The 20374-nt window shown below is 42.6% G+C and overlaps 2 protein-coding genes across 4 annotated transcripts in view; one reads left to right on the forward strand and one right to left on the reverse strand.

Annotated features, from left to right (window-relative positions):
• The first annotated feature begins 7 nt into the window (after positions 1 to 7).
• On the forward strand, positions 8 to 2061 carry RAB24 (RAB24, member RAS oncogene family). Its single transcript, XM_080908680.1, has 8 exons — positions 8 to 402; positions 486 to 554; positions 768 to 846; positions 950 to 1017; positions 1100 to 1199; positions 1396 to 1446; positions 1575 to 1637; positions 1722 to 2061. The coding sequence occupies exons 1-8, from the start codon at positions 286 to 288 to the stop codon at positions 1784 to 1786; spliced, it is 612 nt and encodes a 203-aa protein (XP_080764806.1). The 5' UTR covers positions 8 to 285; the 3' UTR covers positions 1787 to 2061.
• A 1399-nt stretch (positions 2062 to 3460) lies between these two features.
• Positions 3461 to 20374, reverse strand: part of NSD1 (nuclear receptor binding SET domain protein 1) — a 96595-nt gene continuing 79681 nt past the window's right edge. For 2 of the 3 annotated variants that reach the window (XM_080915362.1, XM_080915361.1), the window contains 5 exons: positions 19458 to 19574; positions 17949 to 18090; positions 14312 to 14418; positions 11288 to 11492; positions 3461 to 9602 (listed from right to left, as the gene is read on the reverse strand). In XM_080915362.1, coding sequence (XP_080771488.1) covers positions 7990 to 9602; positions 11288 to 11492; positions 14312 to 14418; positions 17949 to 18090; positions 19458 to 19574 — 2184 coding nt within the window. In that variant the 3' untranslated portion in view covers positions 3461 to 7989. Of the gene's footprint in view, positions 9603 to 9736; positions 9775 to 11287; positions 11493 to 14311; positions 14419 to 17948; positions 18091 to 19457; positions 19575 to 20374 lie in introns of all 3 variants that reach the window. The other variant, XM_080915363.1, reaches the window with a different exon arrangement.

Genomic DNA, 20374 nt, shown 5'->3' on the forward strand with positions numbered 1-20374 from the left:
TGTCGTCCAGTCCCAGAGGTACTGTTTGGAGTTAGGTAGGGACCCCGGTTTCAGTCGAAAACCCCGGCGCGGCGGAGCTTCTGTCGCAGCGACGGTTGCGCGGGTGAGCATCACAAGGCTCTGCGGCGCAGTGGAGGGCGCTGTCCGCGTCCGGGCTCTGCGAGGGACGGAGCACCTCGGGCCGAGGCACCTCTGCGAGGTGCGAGGCCCTTGGGGTTGGGGTCTGACGCTTGGGCTCTGCCTGGGCCGCGCGGACCCTGAAGTGGGTGAAGCGGCCCCGGGAGCATGAGCGGGCAGCGCGTGGACGTCAAGGTGGTTATGCTGGGCAAGGAATACGTGGGCAAGACGAGCCTGGTGGAACGATACGTGCACGACCGCTTCTTGGTGGGGCCCTATCAGAACGTAAGTGCACCTCCGCGGAGCAGGCATGGGAGAAGGGGGTCGGCCGGCCCAGCATTCGACTCTTATCTTTATCCTGTTTGTAGACCATCGGAGCTGCTTTTGTGGCCAAGGTGATGTGCGTTGGAGATCGGACGGTGACTCTGGGTATTTGGGTAAGTCCCTTGAGAACAGTCTTGGGCAAACCTATCCCCGAAATTTAATGTCTTGCCTTTTAAACCAGCTAACCGGAGCCTTATATAGGTCGTATTTCCTTTCTCACACCCATTTACTCACCTAAAAAAAAAAAAAAGGGATGGGGGTGTTTGGAAATGTGGGCCTAGTTTGTAGTCTTGTGGAGGAGCTCATTAGCTTCTTTCACTCCTTAGGACACAGCAGGTTCTGAGCGCTACGAAGCCATGAGCAGAATCTATTACAGGGGTGCTAAAGCTGCAATTGTCTGTTATGGTAAGGGGTTGGACGCTGGCCTGTTCAAGTAAGGGTTGGGTTAAAGGGGCATCAGAGGGAAGCCACTGTTCCTTGTTGTGTCTCCTGTCTTACCCTTACTAAGACCTCACCGACAGCAGCAGCTTTGAGAGAGCCAAGTTCTGGGTTAAGGAGCTACGCAGTTTAGAAGAGGTAGGTGACCAGATCTTACAAGATTAGGGACAGAGACTGTATTGGTCTGTGGAGATAACCTTAGCCTTGTTTTCTGCTACAGGGCTGTCAAATCTACCTGTGTGGCACCAAGAGTGACCTACTGGAGGAAGACAGGCGGCGCCGTCGTGTGGACTTCCATGATGTTCAGGACTACGCTGATAGTAGCCGTTTTTAAGTCTCTGAGGAGGGGGGCTTGGGGACGGGTAATATCTGCCTGAGTGGATTTCAAAGACAGGGGAATGACAGCCTTGGTTGCTTCCTGGCCTTCTTGAACCTGTGGAGTTCAGGGAGACTGAACTGTTAGCTACATTTAGATGTACTCCCCAGGCGTGAAGACTTAGTCACTTCTCTTTGCAGATATCAAAGCCCAGCTCTTTGAAACATCCAGCAAGACAGGCCAGAGTGTGGGTGAGTGTTGTCTTGGGTCCTGTCATCAGGAACAGGCAGGACAGTAAAGCAGAAAGGTTCAGAGGGCTGGACCACTGGGTTACCCAGGGCTGCTGACCTCAGGCCTCCACTGATTCTTTGCTTGCCAGACGAGCTCTTCCAGAAAGTGGCAGAGGATTACGTCAGTGTGGCTGCTTTCCAGGTTATGACAGGTGTGTATGTACTTCCGCATGGTTCCCAGCCCTCTTGGTGACCTCAACATAATAGTTCTGAGCAGCCACCTCTCTCTTTGACAGAGGACAAAGGTGTGGATCTGAGCCAGAAGGCAAACCCTTACTTCTACAGCTGTTGTCATCACTGAGTCACAACTCATCTGGCCCAGTCGAAGTAGATGAATTCCCAGAGGGGCTGGACCCAACTCTTGTCTGGGCTGGAGTGGTCAAGTGTCTGAGCTACTCCAGGTGCCTGTCACAGCAGAGGTGGCACCTGCCTGTGCTGGCCCCGTGGAACGGAGGCAGTATTGGGCTGACTGTGGGCATGAGGAGGGTAAGGGCTGATTTGAATCCCAGGCTTCTGTCCTGGCCAGAACTTCTGTCCAGACTAAGTAGCTTCTGAAATGTAAATAAAATTGATGCATTTCCCTGCTGTGTGCACTGGGTGTCAAAACACCTAGTTGTTCCTGGGGCCGCATGGGCCTCACTTCTTATATAAAGACTTCCCATCTGGAAACCAAATAAGTTTCCTAAGGTTATCACTGAAACCATGGAGAATGGGTTCTTAAGACCCCCAGCCTCACTCCCTTTTTACTTGTGCTGTATGGCTCTGAATGTAGAGCAAAGCCCAGGGCTTCTAACATACCAGGCAAGGACCAGTACCATCGAATACTGCAACTCCTTTTTCTTTTGTGGGGTGAAGATAGGCTGAGGCTAGGATGGAGAAATGCAGAGCTCAGACCAAGGAAAGCACCTCAGTTGTGCCCAGAGATAAAAGGCTCAGGTATACCAACCTCAAGACAAGTTGGTTAGGCCAGTTCTACCTGTTGTGTTGTTTGGACCAGTGCTCAAGGCTGTGTCTCAGTCCTAAGCTTCCCAGGGAAAGCCTGTAATGTATTCAACAAAAGGCAACCCCTTATTTCTGTAACTCAGAAAGGTCTTAGGCATCCAGCTCAGAGCTATAGTAGAACAAGGACTTGAAGCTGGCCCCCCCCTTACTCCTAGTGCTCTGGAAGCAGAGGTGGCAGATCTCCGAGTTCAAGGCCAGCCTGGTCTAAAGCGTGAGTTCCAGGACAGCCAGAACTAGAGAAAAGCATTGTGAAAAATTAAAAAAAGGATTTGAAGATGGAATGGTGGCCTGTGCCTTTAATTCTAGCACCCTAAGGCAGATGAAGGTAGGTTTCCCAGTTCCAGGCCACCATAGCTACACAGTAACACCCAATCCCAGGGGGCTGGGGGAACTAATAAAAGCAAAAAACAGAAAAGGAAGGCAACTGCTAACTTGTTCAGGATCAGAAAAACTAGGTGTTTATGTCAAAGGGCTAATACTTCCTGTTTAAGCAAACGGAAGTGTATTAGGGCCCTTTCTAGTTACTGGTGTGAGGGTGTGGGCTCAACCTTTGTCTCTGCTTTCCCTCTTAAGCCCGAGTCTTCAAACTTTGCCTGTAAAGATTTCAGAATCATCAACCTGGTCTGGTTGCTTGCCACTGGGAAGCGGAGACAGAAGGAATACTAGTTTGAGGTTAGTCTGAACTACACACACAGTGAAACTTTGTTTCAAAAACAAAACCCAAAGTGTCGGTTTCATTTCTCTGAAATAATTCCTCAAAATACCCTGGGTGGTAGAGGACTCCTGCGAAGCCACCACCAGCCTCAGTAGACAGAATGAATGTTTAGGCAGCCAGTGCACCTGGGAGGAAACACATCTTTCTTCAAGGCTGGCTCCTGCTCTTACCCTAACCAGTCAGCCCTCTGTCTTGTTAAGCTACATTTCCCCAGAGACAATAAAAACACAGGGCAAGGGCCATAAGAGTAAAGTTAAACTTTACTTTACAGTAATTTTTCTATATACAAAGAATTACAGTACATGTTTATGGGGACTCCTAGCACAGGGTTCCCCGCCTTTTCACTAGGTTCACTTCCAGCTGACAATTGGTTGGGGGGGGTGAGAGAACACAGTGATGGACCTTCGTTGAACCCCTTTTCCCCATTTAGAAATAAGCTTTCTAGTCAGTTTTCTTTGCCAAGACCTAGACTAGAAAGCTGCTTTTCCATGAGCTCCTAGATGCTGTGTTCACCCAGCTTCCACTCACCTACATACACACAAGGCGGTACCACAACCACCTGCTCTGCCCACCCTAGAAACAACACCAACACCTCAGTTTCTGCTCTGCTCCCTGTCTGCCTCTGCCAAGCTGCACTACTCTCCCAGGAACAACTCTTGGGGCCTCTCATAGACTGATGTTCTTAAAGTCAAAGGAAGGCTGCTATAGGGGAAGAACCACAAAAGAGTTAAATGTGTTTTGCTTATACTGGTCAGGAAACATCTTTTGAGGTTGTAGTTGTCTAATTAAAATAAGCTCTTCCGATGTCCTTAAGAAACACTGCCCTTATTTATAAGTAATTGAGATGCTGCCACGAGAGGGGAAGGAAGAGGTAGAAAAGCAGAAGGTAATGGCTACCCCACATCCATAGTTCTCTTCTAACCTTTCCCTGGGCAAGATGGACAAAGGCTATGGTCAAGGTGATACTAGCCCCAAGAAACTCGGTGGTCATCATCTTGACATAGGATTTCTTCCTCTGAATTGTACTGAAGCACTCCAGGGTTGGGTTGGCAGGCATTACTGCCTCTGCCTGTTTCCCTCCTCTCAGAGCTGAAAGGAACCTATATGCATTATCTTCCCAAGCAGGAGCCTGGGTTTCTCATGTCACCACTCCCTCCACTGTGGCAGTGCTTATTTATACCATGAGATTAGCACCATCATTACATTGTTTTGTGTACAAAGCAATTATTTTTATTTCAATTTACACTATAGCAACTTCTGTACTGACCTAGGAAGCTCAACTGAGAGTGAACTGGTCATAGCCAATCAAAGCTCCTGCAGTAGCTACCTAGGTCTAAATGACTTGGGATAATTAACATGAATAGCTCAATTTTAACAGCAGTAAATTCCTGCTGCCGTTCCTGCCCTGTCATCTAGGAGATGAGAACATGGGGCCTCTTCACATCCAATGACAAACCTCAAGAGGATGACAACATCTCAACTCAGACTGGGGTGTGTGTGCATCAAATTGAGTATTCCTGATTGCCCTGGATAGACATCCTTCCTGTCAGTTCTGGAACAACACTGGGATACAACCTTTCAAGTCCAGCGTCAGTGAACTCAGTGCAGCGCCACAAAGGTTCACTATCATACTTCAAGCCCAGACTGAAGTGTGGGGTAGAGCATAAGTACCAAAGACGCAGAATTGGGTTTAAAAAAAAAAAAAAAAAAAAAAAAAGGCCTGACATAGTGACTTGGTAATTTTAGGGAAGCATCCATCTAAAATACTTTAGGGGTGGTAAATGATGGCTACCATTTACTAACATGGGCTGGCTTCACCAAGAAGGAAAATTAAGATTTGAATGAAAATTGCAATAATTCCCTTATATTCTCTCCTCTACAACTAAACAAAAAACGTGTTAGTTACTACCTATGAATATTTCTGCCTTTGGCTTGTCCCTGGAAAGTACTTCCTGGGAGCTGTCTCATGGGCAGATTCTCTGGCCGTCCAAAACGTAAGCTAAATGCTAAAGCCAAATACCAGTTTCTTTGCTGCCAATTCACACCCTTTACCAAAGGGCAATTACAGGATTCAAAAGCAGTCTAGAAGAACTGCAAAGATTCCACCCCCAGCACCTGTTACTAAAGCACAGTCATCGATGCACAGCTCTTAACACTATCCTCTTGATGCTCTGAATGGAGGTCCACTGTGGTTTTCAGTGGCCCTAGACAGAAGGACTGTTCTTCACCCACACCCCCAATCCCTCCACTTCACACCAAGTACACAGCTCAGAAGATATTTTCCTAGCAGGTCTGGAAGGAAGGCTCCAACAAATGGTGATGAATGGAAATATCAAAACAAAAGACAAGTGGCCAACTGTGCCCCCACCTCACTCCCTCCTGTCTTGTGAGATACTTCTAGACAGCAGTCAAAGCCAATTAGCTACTCACCCTATTGTAGAGAAACTATGTCAAGGCCAAACTTCTCCACTTAAAATTTTTACATAGCCTGCACCCCCCACCCCCCACTTCACAGTTTATTTCATGAAACAGAGCTACTGTAATCAAACACACAACACAGTGAAAGGAGACAGTGCAGTGCAGATATCTTTTTCTGATCACTACTACTGATGACAGGAGAGCAAAGGGCACAGGACGGCACCAAGCAAACCTACTCACACAGCCTAAGAAAAGGGAAGGAGAAAGGGAGGCCTACTAGCTGCAGCTATATATACTTATATTCTCTCACATGATAAATATGTAATGTAGTGAACTTTAATGTCCTGGGTGAATTTCTTTAAAAATATTTTCTTCGTGGCCTAAAATTTTTTAAAAAGAAAATAAGATGTTTTATCTCTTCCTTTTCAAAAAGGAACTTCTTCACTCTGACGATGTAGGAAGAGAGAATGAATGGGGAGAGAACTAGGCAGGTATATTCAGAGAGGAGATTCTGACTTTTCAGGGAAGTGCAGGGATCAGGCCCCCAAACTCGGGACAGCCCTGCCCCAGCCTCATCCCTCTGCCTGAGTTCAAGTTTCTCAATCCCAGAGACAGACTTTGGGAAATAAAAGCAGATCCTACTTGCAATTTTTATATAAAGCGCAAATGCTTCTACAACCACTGTTCTTTCCTCTTGAGAAGAGATGGGAGCTAACCTCAACAGGAACTTAGGGAGGATGAAACGGGAAAATAGAGGCTCCTGTTGAGGGTGTAAAAACTGTAACTGAGTCAGGAGATGCCAGGAGATGCTGTCTGTTTGCAAAAGATGCTAAGTCCGCAAAGCTGACAGGTAAACATGATCTGAGAACAAAGGGCAGGTGGGTGTGGTACAACTAGCCAAACAGCACTTCCTTTTAGAAGTTCGTGAGCTGGGGAAATGGTAGGGCAAGGTAGCACCAACAGATTCCCAGCCCTTGGGCCCCAGCTCAGGGCAGCAGTAACAGATAATCAGCAGTTACGAGGAGTCATCACTTAGACTGGACATTGCTCCAAACACCATATCTCTCCAGTCTTGGGGAAGGGTTTGGCTGGCCATTGAGCTAAGTTATCAGACATGGGCCCTCTGTAATAGAGAGTGCAGCCATTTGCAGGGAAGTGGAGAGGATTCTCTCCCTTCAGGTAGGAGAGCACAAGACCAGGAAAGAATTTCCTTGGAATCTGACACTCTTCTTAAGGTGGTGTGTCTTGCTCGGAGCTTGCCAGAAATCCCCTATGTCCACTGCCGAGACTGAGATCTGAAAGCACCTGAGTGTTTGAGGAAATGAGGATAAGGGTGGGTGGGGTCTTGTAAAAGGATTATTGGTAGAAAAGAAAGGTAAGCTTGCCAACTGCCCTTGTCCACTTATGGGACACAACATTCTCAGAGAGCATCTCCCTCTAACCAGATGCTCCCCAAAGGATAAATTTTCAGATTACAACACAGAGACTGCAGCAGCTGCCCCAGCCAACAGCTCATCTCAGCCTTGATGTAGCACCCCTCCATTAATAGAAGAGCTTTGCAGGCACACACATGCACATACATACATGCATGTTTGAACCAGGAGATATATGTTCTATATAACCACACTCTGGGCCACAAAAACAAAAAAACCCAAAAACAACAACAAAAAACCCCAACCCAACAAAAACAAACAAAACCCCCAAAATACAAAAAAAAAAAAAGAAAAACAAACAAACAAAAAACCCCAACAACAAAGACCCACTTGAAAACAGAACTGGAAACCTATGGCCTACAAGTACTTTCTGTTGTTTCCTGGTCAAAGGTCCTTGAAATCTACCTGGGGACCCAAGCAGGCAAGTTAGGCTCATCGAGATTCAGGCCTTATGTAATTCTGCCTAAAAAAATGACTAGCCCCCTGCCCTTGCACATATCAATACTCAGGAAACTGCCAGTGATGTGAATGAACACCAGGTTCACAAAGGTTTTACAGGGCTCTCAATAGGACACAGTCCGGCTAGGCAAAACCTTGAGAGCCCATACACTTTCCAACTTGACCAGTGGAATTGAATTCCATGCTTGATTCCAAGAGTGGACTTTTTTATTTTAAGTTGACCATATGTAAAAGTTAGGGCAAACAGACTTAAGTCTGTCTTTCTCATTGACTGGGGCCCGACGACTTCCCAAACATGACTCACACAACCACAAGTCCCCATGGGCTAATGTCACAAGAGTTTTGAGTGTTGGGATATAAGGAGAGAACAGTGGAAGTGTTGGGAATATGTTTCTTTTTCAAGAAGGAAAAAGAAATGATTTCCCTCCCCAAATGGTACCTGGGGACAGCTTGTCTGGTTATGTGATATTTACTGTATTATTTCTGTTCTGACTCTGCACATTTGCGACTAGAAGGAGCCTGGTTAAGAGCATGAATTGCATTTTGTTCTGGTTTGGGGTCTTGCCCTCTTCCAAGGGACCAGCAAGTTTGTGCCAAAGTTTGTGTGCCCCCAGCAGACCAGCAAGCCTGGGCTAGTGTTTGTCCAGCCACTATTGGCCAAAGCCCTGCCCCTGGTGAGGCTTTTCCCAGGCCCCAGGGACTCTGTTCTGTGGTTGTCAATTTCTTTTCTTCATTGGGGAGGGAAGCTGAGATCTTCCCAAGAGACCTAAAGGACTGCCCGCTCTTGGCAGTGAGTCCCCTAGAGAGCTGCTTCACCTGTTTAACCAGGCCTGGTGCTGGGCTGGGAGGTCCTGGGGTCTGCTCAGCTCCCACAGGAGTTCTTCCTGAGGCTTGAGTTGCTGATTCATATAAAAAAGCCTTGGAAGAAGGCGGAGAAAAAAATCTGGCATGGGTGAGTGATTTAACAGCTTGCCAAGGGTGTTCTGAAGGACCTGCTGATTTCCCAGCTGGCTGGAGGGAGTCTGACACGCTGCTTTTCTCCACAGCTCGGGGTGTATGCCCCAGACCTTTGCTAGATGGCCATGAGCTTGGCTCCAGCACTGGTGTCTTCTCATCAGTCTGTGGTGTGACGTCCTGAGGAGAAGCAGCCCGCTCCTTCTGGCGAGGCGTTAAGTCTATGAGATCCATGACCACAGCAGCTCTGTGCTTTGATTGGGTGTTCTGGTCCACAGGCCTCAGTGCTTTCTCTTTAGCTACCAGAGACTGGACCACAGCTGATAGCACTTTCTCAGGAGGTGGAAGCCTCTGGGTCAAAGAGGCATGGGACTTGTCTGGGGGCCTGTCTGAAATTTGGGGTTTGGAGCTGTTGGTGGTTAGCAGCCTGTCTGGTGATGAAAGTCTCAGGCCAGTGGGGGCTGGAGTTTTCTCCACTGCCTGGGACTTTGGGCTGGCAGCACCTATGGATTTATCCACCCTTGGGTCAGTCATTCTCAGAGGTCTTTCCAGTGGAAGGGAGCTGACTGAAGGTGAGGAGCCTGGCCTGGTCATTGGAGAGGCTCTGTCAGGTGGCTGAGGTCTTGGTCCTTCTTTAGCAGGTGGCCTCTCCTGTGGTCTCTGGCTGGATACCAAAGACTGGGATTTGGTCCCTGACCCAGTGAGGTCTCTGATCCTATCTAAAAGGTGGGAACTAGAGTCAGTTCTCTTAGGAGGCCTCTCAGGGAGCAGTGGCCTCTGACAAGTCCCTGTTAGGGCTTTTTTGGAGAGTGACAGCATCTGGGTGGCATCAGTTGGCGGTTGATCAGACTTCTTGGGCCCCTGAGTAGCCATCTCTGATGATTGCTCTGTCAGCTGAGTGCCAGGGCTTGAAGGCAGCGTTGCTGTGGGAGGCACATACTCACGGATCTCCCCTGGTTCCAGAGGATTGGGCCCACAGGGGTCATGTTCAGTACAAGACAGACGCCCATCAAGCTTGGAAATGAAAAGCATCCCTTCTCGATGTTGCTTGCAAAAGGAGCTGGGGCACATCTCACAGAAAGAGGCTGCTTCCTTCCCACACACGTCACACTGGTGCCAAGGACACTCCCACTTCCCTGAAAACAAGAGTGAAGAAAAGCTTAGGGAAAATAGATGCATGCAAGACAAGCCATGGTGCTGAGACTGGTGCACAGCAGTGGCTGCAAAGCCTCCTTCACACTGCCACTTCTTCAGAGTTGGTGCCACTCACCTGCCGTTACTCCTTCCCCAGAATTTCAGCTTCCTCTTCTGCACAAAACAATATATAAAATAACAGCAAAGAATCAAGGTTGAGTAACTAAGTATCAACTAAACACAAGCAAGAGACTATTTCTAGCAAGAAGGGCTGTACAGTAGAAAACCAACCAAATAAACCCCAAAGTTCCTCTTAAGATGAAACAATTATCAATGTTTCCACATTTGCTTGAAAACTCTGTTTGTCCTAGAAAAGCTTTTTAAATTCAATTTATGTTATTTGAGACTGTGTCTCACTGCGTAGCCCAGGGTTGTCTGCAGCTAGTTATAAGCATGTCACCACACCCAGTTCTAGACAGCCTTTAAATAGTTAACTCAAAGAGGAATATTCCAGCCCTTTAACATTCTTGCTCATTTTGTTTTAAACAGAAATAGAATAAATATATACAGATGCAAAAATAGTAAGGGAAGCTGACTCACCTTTGAATTTTTAAATCTTGAAACCAGCACAGAACTGTATTGTCCATGTAGAACGAGAGGAACAACCTAACTCGAACCTAACCTTGCATCTAGTCCCCATGAACAATAGTGTGTAAATGTTCCCATCTCCAAACGAAGGGGCTAGACTTCCCTGATGGAACCTATCAGAACCATGACAGTCCTGTCTTTTGCCAGGAAACAGCTCTAAGGAAATAGCCATTTCTACTTCCTGGTTCTGACATTTCAATGTATTGGCCTTGTCCACATTTTTCTTGGCTTTCTGTTATATCATGACACTGGATTATACAAACTGAAAGAAAACCAACTCATAAACAAACTCCCCTGACTTCTACACTAAAGTTCTTCACCTTCTGTACATTTCTGAAGAAAGCTTTAGTATAGTGTACACTTTAAAACAGTTACACACATTTGCTGTTGGTCTTTCAAAACAGCTAGCATATCCAAATAGCTAGAACCCTAAGATCCAAGCCACCACCCAAAAGGATGTCAACTTCTCCCAACACAAATTTCTGGGTACCACATCTACCTGAGCAGCTTTGTCCTGTGTTAAACTGACACAGCTACTTTATTTACAAAGAGACTCCTGTAGGGTTGAGAGAACCTGTGGGTAAAAGGCTGTCAACCCATCTTTCATTGACCTGAACATTTGAAGTGTCTAAGATGCCTCACTATCATCAGTGTGGCTCTTTGAACTATTCTCAACAAGTCATTTCATGTGACTTGATCTTCCCCAGAAACAGACATGCCTAAGAACAGAGAGTAAATCTTGATGGGATGCTGGAAAGGTAAAATGATGTAAATGGAAATAAAAAGGTTTCTGTTACCTTCCCTAAATAACGGAAGATTTTAGGCCTTTGTTTTTACTTATTGCTAAGTAACAATATGGACCAGGCCTTTCGATTTTAGGCCTTTGTTTTTACTTATTGCTAAGTAACAATATGGACCAGGCCTTTCAAGTGTGGACATGTGCTTACAAATAGAATTTGATTTCAGAGTGAATCAAGTAACATCAGATTTTGAAAATTCTGACAGAGAAGAAATGCTCAGAATAGACTTTGGCACCAACCTGCTGGTCGCTTGGTCAGATTGAGACAGTCCGCATGGTAAACTTTCGGGCAGCCTGGCTTCTTGCAGGAGACGAGCTGACCAGCATCCCCACAGCTGAAACATTCATCCTCTCTTTCCTTGGTGACTTCACCCTGGCTCCTTCGTTTCCCATGCGGCTTCCTCTTGAATTTCCTTGACTTTTCTTCTGTGACAATGGGTTGATTCTGGAGATCAAATATTTATCAGTCAACACCCAGAGCTCAGGTATTGAGCTTGACTAGATTAATAAGGCTAAAACCGTAGTCTCTCCTCTGGAATAAGACAACGCTCAATAAACTGCTATAAAGAGAAAAGGCAGGAAGGCAAAATGACATTATCAGATGCCCAATTCACTTTAGCATTGGGGCTGAAGAGATGACTTGGCAATTAAGAGCAACTGCTGCTCTTTCAGGACCCAGCTGTGATTTGGAGCACCCATACAGCAGCTTACAACCATCTATAACTCCAATTCCAGGAGATCAGATTCCCTCTACTAGTTTCTGTTGCATCGGACATGAAAGTGTTACACAGACAAACACAAAGTTAAAACAGACTACATATAGTATATGTATATATAGAATAAAAAAATTTATGTGTGTGTTTGAAAAAAAATATACATATACACTTTCTTGTATTGTTCAAACTGTTAAGCTTTGGCCTTTGAGAATGCTTTTCCTTTGGCTCTATCCTGTGACATTACCCCATCACTTTTTTTTTTTTTTTTTTTTTTTTTTAGTATTTCATTGATCAAAAAAATTTCCTTTAGTTTTTGAGATATGGTCTGTTTTATGTAGCCCTGGATACATAGGTATTTGCTATGTTGACCAGGTTGGCCTTGAACTCAAAGAGATCTACCTGCCTCTCACTCACAAAAGTGAGAGGATTTAAGGTATGTGTGATCTTCACCGGCCTTTTTTGTTTGTTTGGTTTTTTTTTTGTTTTTGTTTTTTAAATACTATCTACTTATTGTGTGCATGTGTCTGTGTATGGCACAAATGTACCATGGTGTGTGTATGTGTGTGAAGGTCAGAGGATAACTTGAAGGACTGTTTTCTTTAGAGACAAAAATGCAGGTCCATCAGGCTTGGCAGCAAGGTTGCTGGTTTTTATTATTTTCTATTCTTGAGACAAGGTCTTGTATACAACCCAGACTGGCCTTGAAATTGCAAAGCATCCTGCTTCAACTTTTCCAGTGCTAGTATTACATGAATATGGTACCACATCTATTTACTTAACACTTTTGTATAATAGTCTTTAAATTTGAATGAAACAATAGGAAAAAATTTCCTTTCATTAATACAAAGACTAATATTAAAGGCTACTCATTGTGTTACCTTTTTTTGGTGTGTATAAACTAAAGATTTCCGTGTATACATGTATGGTTATTAGTTTATTTAACAAATCTTCACTAAACACTTCATTAGGAAAAGAGAAGATTTTCCTAATTTAAAATATTATGGATATTATTCCCTTTCATAATAGATTTTTCTCAAAATAAGGAAATTCTTATTATGAGATTCTTATTGGTTCCTATGCATTGCTCATTTTAGAATATTGAATGCATAGACATAATGTGAAACACCCAGTTGGAGTCACTGTGTAGACTTCTTTGCAACACTAAATTTCAGAACCACTGTTAAAATGAGAGACCATGGCATGTACACAAAAACAATCACTAAAAACTGGAGGTTAGGCTGAGCATGGTAGTCCACTCTTTTAATTCCAGAACGAAGCAAGAAAGGCAGACAGATCTCTGTAAGCAAGAAGCTAGCTAGCCTGGTCTACAGAGAAAACACAGGCTATGTAGCTAAACACTGAGACCCTGACTTAAAAGAAAAAAGTAAGCAAAGCAGGATTAAAAAAAAAAAAAAAATCACACAACAGCAATAAACCTGGAAATAGTATTTAAGAAAAATAGGATAAGGGCTGGAGAGATGGCTCAGCAGTTAACCACATGGTAGCTCACAACCGTCTGTAATGGGATCTGATGCCCTCTTCGGGTGTGTCTGAAGACAGCTACAGTGTACTTGTATAAGAAAAAGAAAAGAAGAGCAGGATAAAATAAGCCAGGCATGGTGGGATACTCTAATCCCAACATTTGGGAGGCAGAGACAGATGGATATTTGAAGTTTGAGGACATGCTAGTCTACAAATTGAGGACCTGGACAGCAAGAGCTACATAGTAAGTCCCTCTCTCAAATGAATGAAAGGAAACCATAAGGAGTATGAAAGATGACTTGGCAGGTAAAGGCCCCTGTTTCCCAGCCTGATGCTCATATGACTTCTCTAAGCGTCTTCCAGACTACTGCACTTGCATGTGTGCATGTACGCACACAAATACATCTGAGGGGAAAACCTTCAATGATAAACATCTGTTGCCAGGCCATGGTACATATACTCTCAGAACATGGGCGGCAGAGGTAAGTGGATCTCTGTAGGTTCAAGGTCAGCCTTGTCTACAAAGTGAGTTCTAGGAGAGCAAAGACTACACAGAGAAATGTTAAAAAACAAAAAACAAAAACAAAAAAAAAAACCACACACACACACTCAGGCAGGTATGGGGGTGGATACCTGTAATCCCAGCATGTAAAGGGAAGGAAAGGAACAGGAGGACAGACTAAAGTTCAAAGAAAAAAAAAAAAAAAAAAAAAAAAGGACAAACGCATACCTGGGGAATCTAATTAGCTTACCAGAGGGTATAATAAATAAGTGAGCAGAGACCAGGAAGAAGTAACCTACAAGTTCATAGGTTTTGTTTGTGTGTTTGTTGTTTCACATTTAGAAGAGTACTATTGAGTCAAGCCACACAGAACACTGCAGCAACACCAAACACATCATGAGAATAATCATTAAATTGTCAAAGTGACTTCGCTGATAACCAACTCCATTATTTCAAAGAAATAAGCTTCTTACAATGAAGACTCAACTCTAGTCCACACCTACCAATGAATGGTACAGCAAAGACATACTATTGCCCCTAATACAAAAGTTTAGAAAGTGGTACCTTTGGCCTCACACCCAAGAAGCCGCTGCAGTTTGGGGCTCCACATTTACACACAGTTTTTCCATTCCCAAGACATTCTAGGTTGTAATTGAAGGTAAGTTCAGTGCCTGCATAAGAGACCACAAAAATATTAACATATAGTTTTATTATTTCTTAATTAAAGTGACATTAGCTTCTAATAGAACCATTCTATTTGATTTTTTACTTTTGTTTGAAACAGGATCTCTCTATGTAATTCTGGCTGTCCTGAAACTCACTCTGTAGAAAAGGCTGACCTCAGAGATCTTCTTGCTTCTGCCTCCAGAGTACATTGGGATTAAAGATGTATACTATCATACCCAGTTAAGAATAGTTTTTAAAGAACAAAAAATTTAAGTCTATGTTATTAACAAAAATTTAAGCAGGTTAATAGTTAAAATAACCCTTACTTTTAAGTATTCTCTTACTTTTCATCTGTTTTTCAATTGTTTAAATTCAAAACATACTAACTAACAAGAATAAATGCACAATTGATGGTAGGATGCTGGCACACATCTATGATCCCAGCACTCAGTGGGACCATTATCTTAAGACAACAAAACAAAGCATGTCCCTGAAAAGATGCCTCACTGTTAAAGCATGTAACATGTAAACCCAAGGCCCCAGGTCTGAATTGTAAAGATCCACACAAAAGCTGAGTGGAGACTGAGAATTCTGAGAATTTCTGGAAGCATGAGGGCCAACAGGCTTAGTGTCGGCAGCAGAAAAACCAACAAAGAAATCCTATCTCAGAACTAGGCAAGGAAGGGTACCAGCTGAGGCCTTCTGATTTCCACAGGCTTACTATGGCATGTGTGTACCCCATCCTCCTCTCTCAGTGTGTCACACATGCAAATTTGAAGAACACCTGCCAGTTACGTGTGCCAGGGAATATACCTTATCTGGACGTACTCAAGAAAAGAAGCATTTCACTGCAAAGTAATAAATACTATCAAGAGAAGAAGACTGCAGACTGGTGATGCATGCCAGTTATGACATAGTCTGACTAGGTGATCTGACCTTACAGAGGCTTCATGCATTTATGTGTAGACAAGGCACGCCTCAAACCAGCAGTATAGCTGAGGAACTCCTAGTCTGTATGTGTCTGAGGCCAAACATTCCACTTTATAAATGAAGAATGCATATAAACTGATTGAAAGAACACAACACAATACCCACAGCAGTAAGTAAAACAAAGATCACTATAGAAGACTAGGACACTTGCCTATATGTGAGAAACCCTGGTTTAGCCCTAGTAAAGCATCTTCAAAAGTTAAAAACAACAACAATAACAACAACAAAAAAGCAGCAGATTGACACTATTATTTTAAAATGTAAAACATTGTGTATTCACATCTTTAATCCCAGCACTGGAGGACAGGGATCACAGACTTCTGAGTTCAAGGTCTACATAGTAAGTTTCAGGTCAGCCAACACTACACAGTGAGCTCTTGTCTTAAATTAGAACACCATGAACTACCCAAACTACAACAGAGGGCTGGACAAAGTGTGGCTGAGAGTATTTACTGCTCTTCCAGAGGACCCGAGTTCAGTTCCCAGCACCAATATCTAGCAGATCACATGCCTATAGAAGGCTGTTCTAACTCTAGTGTCCCCTTCTACATTCCATAGGCAACCATGCATACTTACACACACATATGCACACATTTTTAAGAAATCTTAAACAATACAACAACAAACTGCCAAAGTTAGACTGCAATCATGGTCTTAACAAAATTCATTAAAAAAAATTATGTACTTTCTGTACATTTAAAAATGACCACATACTGGGGCTGGTGAGATGACTCAGCAGTTAAGAGCATTGACTGAGTTCAATTCCTAGCAACTACAGGTGCTTTACAACCATCTGTAACAGGATCTGATACTCTCTTCCGAAGACAGTGACAGTGTACTCATATACATAAAATAAATACATCTTAAACAAACAAACACCTATCACACGAGAGACCAAAGAGTGATTCTGTTCAAACATTAGGCCCAATTAAATATCCACTTCCACATACTGTAAGTTGTTTCTTGGTTGTTGTCATATAACAAAAATGTGACAGAATACTGTCAAACTACTACTCACTCATATCAAGTTTACTCACAACTGAGCATATCACACTTGCTGACTCCTACATTCCTATGGAAAATGGGCGTGACAGAGCTGAGTAGCCAGTTCTTTTTTTAAAAAAAAAAAACAGTTCTTAGTGGTTTTGTAAAATAACTGTGGAGGCTGTGAGACGTTCAGTGGTAAAATGCTTGTCAAGTACACACAAAGACCTCAGGTTGGGTCCCAACCTCATGACTTGAGTCTATCCCTCCCTTTAGATATGGAGATGGGGTCATGGAGATAGTAGGTAAGAGCACTGGCTGCTCTTCCACAGGTCTGAGTTCAATTCTCAGGAACCACATGGCAGCTTACAACTTTCTATAACTCCAGTCCCAGGGAATCTGACAACATTATATATAAAATAAAAATAAATGAATTATTTAAGGACAAAAGAGCAGAACTGGGGGAAAATATCTTTTCAAGTAAAAAAAAAAAGTATGTGGATGGGTAATAGAAGATTTATTGGTTTACACAGTAAGATTATGGCAAATGTGGAAGGCCAGGTAAAAGAGAAGGCTTGAAGAAGCTGCAAGTTTCTAAGGTAGGCCAATTTGGGGGTACTTAATATTAAAGATAATTTTAGCTCTTAGGAAGCAGAAGCTATGGATTCAAGGCTTGGTCTACATAGCAAATTCTAGTCCAGCCAAAGCTACATAGTGAGACTCTGTCTCAAATTAAAATAAAAGAAACTTTGCCAGGCATGGTGGTTGAGTACCTTTAATCTCAGCACACAGGAGGAAGAGGCAAGCAGATCTGTGATTTCGAAACCAGCCTGGTCTACAAAGTGAGTCTAGGACAGCTAGGACTATTACACAGAGGGGGTAAAAAGTTAAGAGGCCTAGAAAATTTTTATCCTTAGAGTCATTATGCTAAATAAAAGAAACTGGTCACAAAAGGACTAACTACTGTATGACTATTTATATGAAGTTCCTTCAAAGGCAGGCACAGGGGCTCATGCTTTAATTCCAGCAGAGGCAGGTGGAGTTCACAGCTAGTCTGCTTTATACTATGAGAAAAACAAAAACCCAAATCGGGGCTAGAGAGATGGCTCATTGGTTAACAGCACTGGCTCCACAGGACTGCGGTTTAATTCCCAGCACCCACAGGCAGCTCATAACTACCTGAAATTCCAATTCCAGATCTGACACCCTCACACAGACATACATGCAAGCAAAACACCAATGTACATAAAATTAAAACAACATGTCTAAGTACCATGTGCAAAGTCTCTTTCCTTCCCTTTTCCCTTTTTATTTTCTGGTTGTCCAGGAACTCACTCTGCAGTCCAGGCTGGCTTTGAACTCACAGAGATATGCCTGCTAGCTCTACCTCCTGAGTGCTAAGATTAAAGGTGTGCACCAATACACCAACACCACCTGGAAAGTCTTTACATGTCTATGTATTCTTGGGAACTGGGAGACCTTTCCAATAGAAGATTGTTTGATGGTAAATGACGAACTTGAAGTCCAGGTCATAGCTGCAGAATCTTTAAATGATTCTTACCTGCTTTAATGTCACTCAAAGCAAAAAGACCAACACGGGTATCTCCATTCACAGACCACTTCTGTGTCTCACAGTTAGGCTGGCAGCAGTGATTCATGAACCGAGCATAGTTTCCTTTAGGACCAGCATCAATAATTCGATCCTAGAATTTCCAAGAAAAGCTACTTGTCAGATTTCCTGAGACTTTTGCTATATTGAAAATTAGATTGTTTTATCTCATATAAGATGAGGAAGATGCTTTTAAAATAAAAATTTCTCAAGATCAATGGTTCTATATATGTCACCCACAGAGCAGTGAATATCAGCACCAATTCCATTTAGAAGGTCATGCTTCAGATACACTCAAGAGGATACTAAACTATGCAGGTCTAAAAGTGTGCTGACAAGCTGACTGAGGAACTCTAATAATGCACACTGAAGTTTATGAACCATGGCCCCAGAGAAGCAACAGCTTATTCCATTTTCTCATTAAAAATTGTCTAATCAAGTTTAAATACTTATACTCACTCCCTAGGCCAAACTATCATCAGAATGTTTGGGACTAAGGACTGAAAATCTCAAGAGTACTATTTAAGGGTGGGGGAAGAGGGTAACATTTCAAATGTAAATACAGAGAGTATCTAATAAAAAAACAAAGGAGTACAATTTAAGAAATATCTATAAGGTAACTAACTGTCAGGAGAGAGGTGTTAGTCTAGACACAATAGGCACAATGTAATGTCAGCTTCTGAGAATGCTAAGGCAGGACAATGGCAACTTACAGACCAGTTGAGGTAGCTTAGTAAGGTTCAAATTCAAATTCAACTATAATAACCTAACCTAGTTAGTAGAGTAACTAACACGTAATAACAAAGCAAATATTAACAAAATAAAACGAGGGAACATAAGTAAACTCAAGAGGAAAACTAGTTCAGTTGTACAATGTCTGACTAGTGTATACAAATTACTCTGTTCAATTTTCATACCAGGAAGGGAAAACTTCAAAATTATTGTACACATTTTTCACTGAAATATAATATTCAAGCACAGAGAGTAACATAGACAAAAAACAAGAACATTTGAAAATTTTTTCCGAAATGACTTGGTGTCTTGAGTTTTTACAATTTACATCACAGTTCTCAAAAATCATCAAACCCTACAGATATGTAATTACATCATAATTAGTTATAAAAGAGCAATGAAAATTATTTTATGGTTAGGAGTTACCATACATGAGGAATTGTATTGAAAAGTTGCAGAATAAAAAGGTTGAGAACCAGTGCTATACATGATCCCAATAACACACTAATTAAATATTAAGAAATTCGTCCTCTAGTGTATAAAATGAAAGGGTAAAGAACTGTTAACTCTTGTGGCTTTTTCACAGAGCTTCATGACATAAAAATCTAACCAATCTAACTCTCTCCAGAATTAAAAATCAAGAAAATGCTCTTGTATACATTCAAATAGTAGAACTTATGTCTGGGACAAATGCATATTCAAACAAAAAAAGAATTATGCATTACTTACTTTATCTAGTGTGAGCATATAGAAATTAGTGATATCGTGTTCTTGTGCATAACGAATTCGAGCTCTGCATTCTTCTTCATCTATTAGCTCACCCACATATTCATTCACAAATTCACCCTAGAATAAGAAAGTGCTCATAACTTAATAATAAAGGTATACTGGTGTTTTCACGTACAACTTTTATTTTAAAAATAAATATGGGTAATTCTCCCAAAGCGAATTATGTACATTTTATTATTTATCTTGCCTTAAGTCAATCACCTCCTCACCCCTACCAGCAGAAAGCCGCAGGGTGTAAGCAAAAGTTCTGCCAGAATCAAGACGGAGTGATACCAATAAAGAAATAAGTCAGTTCTGTATCCTGTCTGAGGCCTGGAAGCCAGTTTCTCAATGGTCTCTTCTTTCTGGTGCTTTCCTGATTAGTTAATTCCCTTCTACATTTCACACTCTCCACCATGTAGATAATAGACTATACTGGCTCTTTAATCTTAATCTTGGCTGCAAACAAGGTAAGTATTTGGTAAATAACTCAACAGGCCAGGCTACAGTCATTGTGTTTCCTAGAAACCTCAACAAAATTCTTTAGAGATCATGAGTTTACCTTATTAAACTGTCAAATAAGACTTATTTTTCATCCAGTATATATAATATTATCTGATAAAAACTTGAGGAACCTGGAAACTCCCCTAGGAAGAGCCCACACCTACATTCCTGGGTGTGTATCACTTCCTTCTCAAACAACTTTCTCAAAATTCTAGTGCTTAAAAGATTGAATGAGGAAGGAGATGGTTTTCATACCTACATTTCATACTGGAGACTTCCTGCATTTTTACTGGGAAAGCTCAACACTTAATAAATCCAAGCTTTTTTCTCCACACTAAAATATTAAGACTATAACCATCTCTTTTACCTTTTCT

The sequence above is a fragment of the Micromys minutus genome, assembly GCF_963924665.1.
Source record: "Micromys minutus genome assembly, chromosome: 1".
Lineage (NCBI taxonomy): Eukaryota > Metazoa > Chordata > Mammalia > Rodentia > Muridae > Micromys > Micromys minutus.